This window comes from Cervus elaphus, chromosome 10, assembly GCF_910594005.1.
Source record: "Cervus elaphus chromosome 10, mCerEla1.1, whole genome shotgun sequence".
NCBI classification, from domain to species: Eukaryota; Metazoa; Chordata; class Mammalia; order Artiodactyla; family Cervidae; genus Cervus; species Cervus elaphus.
In genome coordinates this window covers 48,152,699-48,163,935 of record NC_057824.1, presented here as the reverse complement: position 1 = coordinate 48,163,935, position 11,237 = coordinate 48,152,699, and the positions used below count along the sequence as shown (strand labels likewise).

The following is an 11,237-nucleotide window of genomic DNA, read 5'->3' as shown; positions in this document are numbered from 1 at the left end:
CCCGCCCAGCAGCTGCCCCTCCCCCCTTCCGAGGGGACGGGTGGGGGTGGGTGGGGTGGCCGGGCTGCAGAGTGAGCAGCGGGGTGTGGCTCTGTCCATCTGCTCCTGTTTCACGTTGGCCCATCCCGAGAAGGTGGTGCCTGCCCTGCCCTCTACCAGGGCCCTGGCAGCTCCCCAGGCTGCTGTGGGCAGGACGGGAGGGGCCCCAGGGAACCCAGGAGGCAGCGGGCTGGGCAGGCCCAGAGCTGGACATGCCCTTCCTGCCTTCCAGCTTCCTCCTTAGGATGGTGGGGCGGGGTGGGGGCGGGGGGGCAGCGCTCTGCAGAAAGTGCTTGAGTCGCCATCCTCCAGAGGCACCAGTGAACCGGCCCTTAGGATGGGATACCAGCCCTAGGGCCCTTCCTAGGAGGCAGAGAGTCACAAACCCCAACAAGGCTCCGAGGTGCTCCAACATGAAGGGAAATTCTTTCATTTCCGTGAGCGCAAAGCCAAACAAGAACAGGCTTCCCCGGTGGCTCAGTGGTAAAAAATCCGCCTGTAGGAGCCGCTGGAGACATGGGTTCGATCCCTGGGTCAGGAAGATCCCCTGGAGGAGGGCATGGTAACCGACTCCAGCATTCTTGCCTGGAGAATTCCCATGGACAGAGGAGCCTGACAGGCTACAGTCCATGGGATCACAAAAATTCAGACACAAGTGAAGCAAACAGGAGCTCCTCGTGTTCCCCCAGTGTTCCCCCAGTGCCTGGGGCCTGGCACCTTCCCGGGCATGCAACGCCCTTCTTACATCCAGGACACGGCTTTCCTACTGCTATGTGACCCCCACCAGCCAGCACTACCCAAATGACGTCTCTGCTCGAACTCGGCCCCCTCACCCCCACTCTGGAAGCCCCCCATAGTTGGGGGGGCAGAACCTGTATCTGCACCTCCCCCTGCAGCACCCAGAGGGTGGGACGTGCCAGGCGGCCAGGGCACCCACACCAGACAAAGAAGTGGGTGCCCTGGCCAGCCCATTCTGGCCGGTGTGAAGGGCTATTTGTCTTTTATAAAACATTCAGGCAACAAAATATGTATTACATACCTACTGGGAGCCGGGCACTGTGCTAGCTCTAGGGGGCGCCCTGGTGAGCAAAGCACATGTGGTCCCTGCCATCCTGGAGTTGAGGGTTTAGCGGAGGAGACACAAAAACTCACTGTTTTAAATGTTTGATTACAAAATGGAAAGAAAAGATGTGGAGGAGGAAAAGAACACGGCTCTAGGAGAGCTGAGGGGTCAGGAAGGGCTTCCCTGAGGAAGCGTGAATGGAGCTGAGAAGCGATCTAGAGAAAGGGGCCTGGAGTGGAGGCATGGTCTCCATCGAGGGAAAAGCAAGTGCAAAGGCCCCGTGGCAGGATGGGAGGAGGGGCTAACAGAGGCATAAATTCAGGGGGCAAGGGATGGACCCTGGGGCCTCGCGAATGAGAAGACCTGCTCACACAGGGAGGAAACCTCTGACGGGGGAGCAAAGGTGTGACACCATTAAGGGTATCATCGAGTTCCTCTGGATGCCGGGAGGAAAACGGGGCTGGGGAGCAGGGGTGCAGACGTGGGGAGACCAGCAAAGGGGCGGCTGCTGACACCCATCAAGAAACCGGGGTGGTGGGCCTGGGGGACTGCAGGGAGTTCTGGGAACTCCCAGATGGAGAGAAACGGATGCTTCAGAGGTGAGAGGAATAAAGTGAACCCCAAGGGTGAGAGGGAGGGAGGGGTGCTGGCCGGTTTCTACCTGCTGTCATTCTGTTGCCTTTGATTTTTGGCCCAATGAGTCATCTGTGAGTCATCGCCCCCACAATCACTGCTGTTTTTTCCTTCTTCACAATGAACTTGTTTTTAACCACTGAGCCATTATGTGATGGGCCAATGGATTTGGAGGTACTTCCCCAAGTACAGCCCTGGAGAAAATGGAAAACATCATTTAATAAAGAGATTCTCCACAATGCGGTTCTCACCAGGCTCCCTGCTCCAGGCTGTCACGAGCTGGCCCTGGCGGTCTAGCTGGTGACCCTCTCGAGCGTGACTCTGAGGCAGAAGGCCCCAGCACAGCTCCCCAGGGCCTAGCGTGATGGTGCCTGGGCTGGTGATGACCAGGCCCGCCGCCCCAACTCCGTGTGGACTCCGTGATGCCCGGGCACGCCTGCTCTGGGGCAGCACGCCCACAGCCCAGTAGGCTCACTCGGTGGCCTTCTGCTGACCAGGGCTGGCTTCCATTTTTGTAAAATACTAATGATTTGATTAGTGTTCTTGTGGATTCACTCACCTACAATGACATTCTCAGAACCCCCTTTTCCAGGGGATCGGCTCTAAGGCTGGGGTGACAGGTCCATTTTCAGAACATAAGGGGCCCCATTTTGCATTCATACCCATCCCCAGATCAGAAACCTGGGCACAGGAGGAACTTCCCTGGTGGTCCAGTGGTTAAGAATCTGCCTTCTTAAAAAAAAAAAAAAAAAAAAGAATCTGCCTTCTTGTATAAACTTTAATTATGTCGAATTGGTTCACAGTGCTTTTCAGGTCTGCTATATGCTTCTGCTTCTTTGTACTTTCATTCTATTAATTTCTGAGAGTTTGATATTGACATTCCAACTAAATATCTTAATTTATATACCTGAAACAACTGTAATTAAGTGGAACTATATGTAACTTTGTTCTGTATTTTCCATGCCTCCTGTAAATGTGTTACTATATTTTCATAGTTTTAAAATTAAAAAAGAAAGATTTAAAAAAAAAAGAATCTGCCTTCTAATGCAGGGGACATGTGTTTGAACCCTGGTTGAGGAACTAAGTAAGATTCCACGTGCTGTGGGGCAGCGAAGCCACAGCTAAGGCCTGACACAGCCAGATAAATAATTTTTTTTTTTTAATGAAGGAAAGATACCCAAGCACAGCCTCTCCCTATGGCTTGTCTCCCATGTCTAAGAAGTGCCGGATTCCTCCAATCACCTCCCAGATATTTCTAGAATCCACCTCTTCCTCTCCAACCTGTTTCGTCTGCCCTGGCTCAGGGCTGATTCCATATGCCTGGAAGACCAGGTCACCCTCCCTCTTACCTGGCTCCCGGCCCCCCGGCCCTGCTGCCGTGGCCCCAGGAACCACCTGTGCCACCACAAGGCACGACTATTTACACCTGATCTCCCCTTGTTCCACTCTTTCTCCTTCCCTCCTCCTTTCCTCTGTCTTGACTTCCATTTGCCTCCTGAGAAGCGTCTCACCCTAGTTAGTCCCCTTGACCATCAGGTGGGGTCAGTTGCCTCCCCTGCCCAGTCTTCACTCACCACGTTGCAATGTCTGTTTAGAGCTCGTCTCCACGGTCAAGCCCCAAGTGGCCTCGATGAGAGCAGCTCCTCAGAGGGGCTCAGAGACGCTGTTTGGAAGTGAGTGGTGGCCCCAGGGATGCACGGGACATCACAGGACTCTGAATCCGCCAAGATTATGGCACTAACCAGCCACCAAAGGACCCCGGGACACGCAAGAGCCAGGGGTAATTCCTGCTCCTGGCTGATCCTCCATCTTTGGGCAGGTTTGTTCATCTTTTCACTCAGCAAACACCAGTGGATCCCTCTTTCTCACTATCACTTCCTTCCTGGGCAGGCCCCAAGCCAGGCATCCTGGGTCTTAAGGGCCTTGTTGTCTGATATTGGGGCCAGGCCTGGGAGGGACCGTGGGAGTTGGGCTCCACTGACGATAGCTGGCATGGCGCAGGCCCAACTTTTAACCCTCCTCCAATTCTAAGAATGAGCCTCTCAGATGGCTTGGAGGCGAAGAATCGGCTGCCAAAGTAGGAGACACGGATTCAATCCCCGAGTTGGGAAGATCCCCTGGAGAGGGAAATGGCAACCCACTCTAGTATTCTTGCCTGGAGAATCCCATGGACGAAGGAGCCTGGCGGGCTATAGTCCATGGAGTTGCAAAGAGTCAGACACAACTGAATGACTAAACAACAATTCCAAGAATCCAAGAGGATCCTGGGCTCTACGGCAGCAGAATTCCAAAAGTGGCAGTCTGAAGGGGTTGGTTCTCATGGCCAGGTGTCACCCAGGACACCAGGGCCTGAGCTCCCAACTGCACCGAGAGCAGGTCTTGTGGCTGATGAGGATGCAGGCAGGGTGGGAGAGGGACCACGGGGACCAGGGGTGCATGGGTTTTGAAAGCAAACTCCCCTGAAGCGTTTACCTGGGAAGGAGTACTGCTAAATCCACCTGCGATAGTGGTGGGTTTCCTGGCCCCATTGGGGGTGGATTTCCCTGGGGCCATCAGGAGATGGGGGCATCCTGATGCATGGTTAGGGTTAGCAATCAAGAGGACAGGCTCGGGGCAGTGCCCGAGCTCGTGCCGGGGGGCAGGCTGCACAGGGCGGAGCCAGGCTGGGCAACGCGTGTAACCGCTCCTCTTCCAGATCCAGCGCGGGCACCACTGGGATGGAGGAGCCAGACTGCATTTATTCGTCTCCAAAGTCAGGGGAGCGGGGGTAGAGTTCCCCGCTTGGCGCCCTCCTCTGGGCGGCCTGTATGCTGGGAGCCGCGGTCAGGCTTAGAAGGGCCTGGGAGCGGCCGGGGGACACGGGGTGCGGGGACAGTGGATCGTGGGCAAACCACTGAGCCTGTTTTTCCATCCAGAAAACGATGACAGCTGTGTAGTTGGACGACACACCGTTGATCCTCAAATGACAGTGTGACTGCTCATCCTCTGGCTTGGCTGAGGTGGAAACTGGAGTCGTGACCTCCAGAGACCCAGCTGCGTGGCGGCCGCTGTGAGACGCCGGGTCCAGCGGCGGGATGCTCCGCTGTGCACAGACGTGCGCACGCGCGGGACTCGGCAGCTGCGGCGCCACAGCGCCCCCTTGTGTCCACGGTGGGAAGCACCGGCCTTGCTGGCGGACAGACGCTGGTTAGTCAAGTAGCTCCTCCTGGGTGATGAGGGGCTGGCTGGCTACTGGACCGAAGAGTCCATCGGGGGAAGAGCGTCTCAAGAGTGTGAGCCCGAGGGTGCGTGACAGTCGGAGGGGGTGATAGCCCCCCCAAGAGTAACAGGTCGCATCAGGACATGTGGTCATCTGAGGCCCAGAGCAGTGAGTGCCCCAAGAACAGCAGCGGGCCCTGCGTGGGGGCCCATGTCTAACACTGTGTGTGTGGCATGCAGCAGGCGCTCAATAAATGCTTGTGGAATGGGAGTGAGTGCATGAGTGTGTGTGCTATCTGCATGTGCAAGGAGGTTAGAAGTGGTAGCCGGATCGTCACAGCGATCTATACTGTCTGACCTTTCAGCCAGTGAGGGCCACCCTCAGAAAGGTGGTCCACGTCCAGGGATGATGGAGGCACCTCTGAAGGCCTCACTGCAGCCCTGGCCGCAGGTGGATAGGACAGAGGGACAGATGGAGGCCTCACGTACCCCATGATGGGCTCGGCCCAGCCCAGCCCCACTGAAGGCCTCCTCCTGGGGTCTGGAAGCCTCCTTTCAGGCAGTGTGTCCACATGACCTCCAGCCTCGCTTGAGGCAGATGGCATTGGGGGCTGGATGCCCGGCCTGACCACAGCCTTCCCCCAATAGTCTAGAGGTGGGGGAAATGAGAAAGCCCAAGGCAGGGCTGCTAGCGGTGGGATTTCAGGCAGGGCCAGAGGTGCAATGCGGGACACACACACACACACACACACACACACACACACACACGCACGCACATACATGTGCACTCACCCCGCAGGCCCCCACTGCCCCAGCCCCAGCCAGGTGGGCTGAGCTAGGGGCTGAGGCTGGGGAAGCGTTCCAGGCTGGGCTCACAGCCCACCGGCAGGGTGGCCGCCTCGCTGGGCGGGATGTGGTGGGTCATGTAGCGCTTCCCCATGAAGGAGCCGAACCGCAGCTGCTCCGGGGCCTCCTCCGGCCACCACAGGCTGGAGCTGGACAGGGACAGGGAGACGGGCTGTGTCCCTGCTGGGTGGAGCGGGCTGCCGAGCTCCCACAGCCCTCCTCCTGCAGTCTCTGATGTCCCTTTCCTCCCTGGGAGGGCCAGCTGGAGGCCTGCCTCCTCCAGGTGGCCACCCTGGCTCCCTGGGTATGAGTTCATGAAACAGCCGAGGGCTCACTGGAGAGAAAGCCGGTCAGGGAGAAGGGCCCAGGCAGAGTGAGGTGGCCCCGTCTGTGAACCTGTCATCAGAGGACCTGCTGGACCACCTCCCTGAGCTCCTAGACGAAAGACACTCAGGGCGGAAATCCACTGCACATCACTGGAAGGGGCACCACCCAACTCAAAACCACAGGGCTCCCGAAGGGCTTCCAGAAGGTGCTGGGCCAGAGAGAGAGCAGGGGCTCCAGGTGGGCTAGGGGCCGTCTGGGGTCGCCACTCACAAGCGCACGCTGGAGGCTGCCAGGAAGGCCAGGAGCAGGAGGCCGGCCAGAGAAGACAGGATGGAGGTGATGACGATCATGTCTCCACTCCGCCGCCCAGGCCACGTGTCGATGGAGCCCGGGGACTTCCCTGCACACACAGCGGCTTTCAGAGGCTGCCCTCGGACCCCAGGGCGGTCACCTCCCCGCCATGCTGACTGCCTCACTTCCCCAGCCGGCCTCCTGAGCCCGATCATCCGTCCCTCGCCACCGGGGCACTTGTGCTCTGCCAGCACGGACCACCCGTCACGCCAGCCTCTGCCTTGGTCTCACCTACCGGACTGTTTTCACCACCTGCGGCAGGCAGGGCGGCAGCAGAGCTCAGGACTGACCGGGGCAGCTGCCCTGCCCCCTGGAGCCTGGCATCCAAGGCCTTCACGTGACAGGGTGCCCCCCACCCCAACCCCAGCCTCTTCAGCCTGTCTCCCAGGCACCCCCTTATGGGACACTCAGCCTTTGACATGCAGTTTTCTTGGTCTGCTGAACCGCTCGCTGGTCCTTGGCGCTCTGCTGAGAGCAGGCTTCCCAGGACCACAGCCCAGCCTCCTTCTTGCCCTGGCCCCTCTCCTCCACCCGGCACGGGGTTGGCTCCCTGAAAGAGGGGCAGACTATTTCTGTCCATGGTGGGGCTACAGCCTAGGGCACCCAAGGGTTGGCAAACATTTTGGGGTGGACAGAGCCAGTGTCTCTGCCCATGGGGCTGACCCAGTACCCCACCCTCTAACGGGAGGTTCTATTTAGGGGGTGGCCTGGACTTGGACTCTGACTCGGCGGCCCCTGTCCCGTGGCAGCCGGGGGAGGGGCCGGCTGAGCACGAGCAGGGTGCCGATGTTGGCCGGTCCACAGGGCACACTGCAGTCGGAGGGCCCGGCCCTCCGCGCTACCTTGGTGGAGAGTGATGGGGTCGGACCACCTCGTCTCAGCCTGGGGTGAGCCCCTGGAGTTCATCAGCAGGAACTTCACCCTGGGGAAGAGGACCAGGGGTGAGGCTCCGCACCTCGACTGCTCTGGGCAAGGCCCCTGCCTCGGCCAGGCCCCAGGCAGCTCTTGACGGCCAGGCTGTGGGTCTTTCATGTTCAGGGGAGGGGGGACCCTGTGCTAAGTGCCCCGAGACCTCTCTGGCCACAGCAGTCTCTGCCACCAGCCCTCAACCGTCTGAACAGCCGCTCTTCTGACACTCTCTCTGGTTCAGGGGTCCCCGTGACTAAATGCCGCATACAGGGGGCCTCAGGGTGGCTCACAAGGGCGCGTGAGGCCTCAGCCCCTGTTCTCCGGAGGAGAACTGCTGGCTGTGTGGAGTCTGTGAGGCCTTGGAAGGCCCCCCGATAGGGGCAGGCACCCCAGACAAAGGCCAGGAGGGAGAGGTGCGCTCAGGGCATGCTCAGAGACCAGGATCAGGGGAGCGGGCAGGCTGAGCTCCGAGGGCACCGCACAGAACTCGAGTTGTATCTGTGTTCGGGGTGGGGAGCTCTGGCAGGCTTGCACCTGGCATTGATGGGAGCCGGCTCCTGTGGCCACTAGGACGGGCGGGAGTGGCCACTGGGTGAGAGGGTGAGGGGTGCGGGCGTGGAAGGCGGCTACACCCTGCCCCGCCCTCCCTGTGGCCCCTGCCGGTTCCCCCAGCCGCACTCGGTCACCCTGAGGATGTCTGGCCTTGTCCCCTCGCTCCCTGGACCCCTGCTCTCCCACCCCGGTTCCACCCTCAGCCCCAGGCTGACTTTCCTGCCAGACCCACCTGTGGGAGGGGCGGTCTGCAGCATTCCACCGCCTCCCCCCCCCCCATGCTGGGGCCTGCAGATCCCTTCCCATCCCCCACCGGCTCTGTGATGCCCACCTCCTCGTGGAGGCCACCTGCCCCTCCAGGAGGTCGGAGCCCACACAGGAAGAAACCAAGGCTAGAGAAGGGGAGGGGCTTGCTTGGCCTGCAGCCAGGAAGGGGCGGGGCCAGGGCAGAGGCCTGGGCGGAGACTGGGGCGGGGGTGGGGGCTGGGGGGCAGCCATGGTCCCAGAGCCCCACCCCCATCCGCCCTCTCCCAGTACAGCTCCCTTCCAGGTTTCAGGTCAGGCGACTCACCTGTAAGGTCCGGGGCCCGGGAGAGGGGCGTTGCAGTAGCGAGGCTGATGGAGGTCAGCAACGCAGCCGGCGTCATTGCCCACCCTAAGCACGGGGGCGCGCCCGCTGCCGCCCGCAGGGTCCTCACAGGGCAGCTGGTCCATGGTCAGGGGCAGCGTCATGTAGTGGCCATCGGTCAGCAGCCGTGGGGAGGCTGGGATCTCAGCCAGTGTCTGAGGGTTCTGGAAGACCCTAGAGGCTGCAGGAGGGAGGCACAGACAGCTGGGGCCGGGGCGCAGTAGGAGACAGGCCGTCCACTCCATAGCCCCGCGCCCTCCATGCCTCAGAGCCCAGAGGACCCCTCCAAACACAAACCAGACGTCACCTCTCAGATCCCCCGCAGGATAAAGCCCAAACTCCCCATTCAGACCCCAGGCCCCAGACCTGCCCCGGGACCTACCGTTGCTGAAGGCCACCACCAGCCAGACGGTGTCGGCGGCACCAGAGTGCCCGTCCAGCACACAGCGCGGCTGCTCCAGGGAGAACGTGGTGGCCGTGACCTTCCCTTCCAGGTCCCAGGCGGTTATCCGCGGCGTGTAGGGGATGAGCTCTGGGGCCATGGAGACAGGCGTGAGGGTCCAGGGCCCACTGTCCCTGGGGCTGCCTCTCCCGGTTGGTGGTGGGGGGGTGCTCCCAGGTCTAATCACTCCAGCAGGTGCCCCAGCCCCTAGAGTTTGGCGGGGTGCACCCCTCCTGGGACCCCCACTTACCCAGGCTGAGGCAGGGCTGGGGCCAGCCCAGCACCACCAAGAGCAGCAGCCAGGGGCGAGGCTGCCTGGCGGGGAGCCCCATGACAGCCTGCAGCGCTCCCACCGGCCTGCTTCCACACCCACAGCCTGGGGCCAGTTTGGCCGCCTCGGGCCGCTCCCCTCCCCACACACTGCGGGCCTGGAGGAGCTGGTTAGTCAGGCTGCCCCGCTGGCCAAGGGCTGGAAAGACCTGAAAATGTAGAAGCACCCCCACTCCGCCTCCCAGCCCACCCCGGGGAGGGGGCTGGGCAGGGCTCTGGGCAGGGGCAGGCCGGGGCTGAGAGAGGCCCCTGGACCCCCGGGATGCCAGCCAGGTCACCCCAGAGGCCCGTGTCTGAGTTTGGGTCCCACCCAGACCCCCAGCCTTGGGGAGGAGTGGGGAGGAGGGCCACATGCCAGAGATTCCTGCACCCCGTGTACCAGGAGCCTCCCTCTGGCCTTCCATCCCCACCCTGGAAAGGAAGGGGGCAGCTCTAGCTCCTCAGGGCCCAGTGGTCCTGCCCTCCCTTCACAAGGCCACTTCCTCCCTTAGTTCCTTTGATCCTAGAGCTGGCAAGGGCCCTGCTTACATCGCTCCTTTGGGTTCTCACTAATATGTTGTTTTTTTTTTTTAATTCTTTTAAAATTTTTCATTAATTTTTTTGGCCACACTACTCAGCCTAGGAATTTTAGTTCCCTGACTAGGGATTGAACGCAGGCAGTGAAAGTGCTAAGTCCTAACCACAGGTCCACCAGGGAATTCCCTACAGTGGGTTAGTTGCTCAGTCGTGTCCAACTCTTTGCGACCCCATGGACCACAGCCCACCAGGCTCCTCCGTCCACGGAATTCTCCAGGCAAGAACACTGGAGTGGGTTGCCATTTCCTTCTCCAGATAATTCCCTATATGTATTTTTTAAATTAAGATATAATTCACATAACCTAAGATGTCCCTTTAAAATGTGCAGTTTAGGGAGTTTTGTTTTGGTGGGGTTGTTTTTTGGGAAGGTTGTTTTTGTTTTAAACAAGAAGGGTTTTTTATTTACGGGAATTCTGGAGAAGGATGGCTGCTGGTATGCGTTTCGTCAAATGACATTAGGGTCCATGTCTCTCAGATTCTCTTGACCTTTTTTTTTTTGCCATACCTTGCAGCTTGCAGGATTCCCGTTCCCGACCAGGGACTGAACCCCGGCCAGGGCAGTAAAAGCACAGAGTCCTAACCATTAGGCAACCAGGGAACTCCCTCTCTTGGTGTTTTTTCTCATTGCAGCAAGATGGCTGCTGTGGCTCCAGGCATCATGTTCTCTCTCAAGCTAGGAAGAAGGGAGGGCAGGCAGGTGTTGCTCAATCTATCAGAAAAGCTTATGCTTTCCATATAACATAAGCCCTGTAGACTTCCTTTTAAACTTCACTGCCATAAATCTCCAGATTCTAGAACTTTATCACCTCAAAAAGAAACACTGTACCCATTAAAACAGTCACTTCCCATTCCCCTTCCCCCCTGACAACCACTGATGTACTTTTTGTCTCAGTGGATTTGCCTTTTTTTGATATTTCATATAAACAGAATCACACAATGTGTCATTTTCTGCCTGGCTTCTTTCACTTGATATAATGTTAAGGCTCATCCATGCTGTATGTGTTACTGTTTCATTCTTTCTTCTAACTGGATAGCATCCCATTGCATGAGCAGATCGTATTCTGTTCATCCATTCATCGGCTGATGGCTACTTGGGTCGTCCCCACTTCTCGGCTATGATGAACGCTACCGTGGCCGTGTTTCCAGTTCTCGGATATTTATCTAGCAGTTTAACTGCTGAGTCATATGGTAACTGCTTTTTGCAGCACTGGTCACCAGCTTTCCAAAGCAGCTGCATTTTTACATTCCCACAAGCAGTGGACAAGGGTTCCAATCTCTCCACATCCTCACCAATATTTATTTCCTATATATTTTTTTATAATAACCACCCTAATGGGTATGAA

General features: G+C 58.7%; 1 protein-coding gene across 4 annotated transcripts; it reads right to left on the bottom strand.

The window, feature by feature from the left end:
- Positions 1-4,453: 4,453 nt before the first annotated feature.
- Positions 4,454-9,965, bottom strand: UPK3B (uroplakin 3B). 4 transcript variants are annotated; one of them, XM_043915035.1, is made up of 7 exons: positions 9,239-9,965; positions 8,929-9,078; positions 8,490-8,727; positions 7,300-7,379; positions 6,377-6,506; positions 5,726-5,928; positions 4,454-4,940 (listed from the first exon to the last, which is right to left on the bottom strand). In XM_043915035.1, the coding sequence occupies exons 1-6, from the start codon at positions 9,720-9,722 to the stop codon at positions 5,769-5,771; spliced, it is 1,242 nt and encodes a 413-aa protein (XP_043770970.1). In that variant the 5' UTR covers positions 9,723-9,965; the 3' UTR covers positions 4,454-4,940; positions 5,726-5,768. The 4 variants fall into 4 exon arrangements, with proteins under 4 accessions (XP_043770970.1, XP_043770972.1, XP_043770971.1 ...); XM_043915037.1 differs by having other exon boundaries at positions 4,454-4,904; XM_043915036.1 differs by having other exon boundaries at positions 4,454-4,900.
- Positions 9,966-11,237: the final 1,272 nt, after the last annotated feature.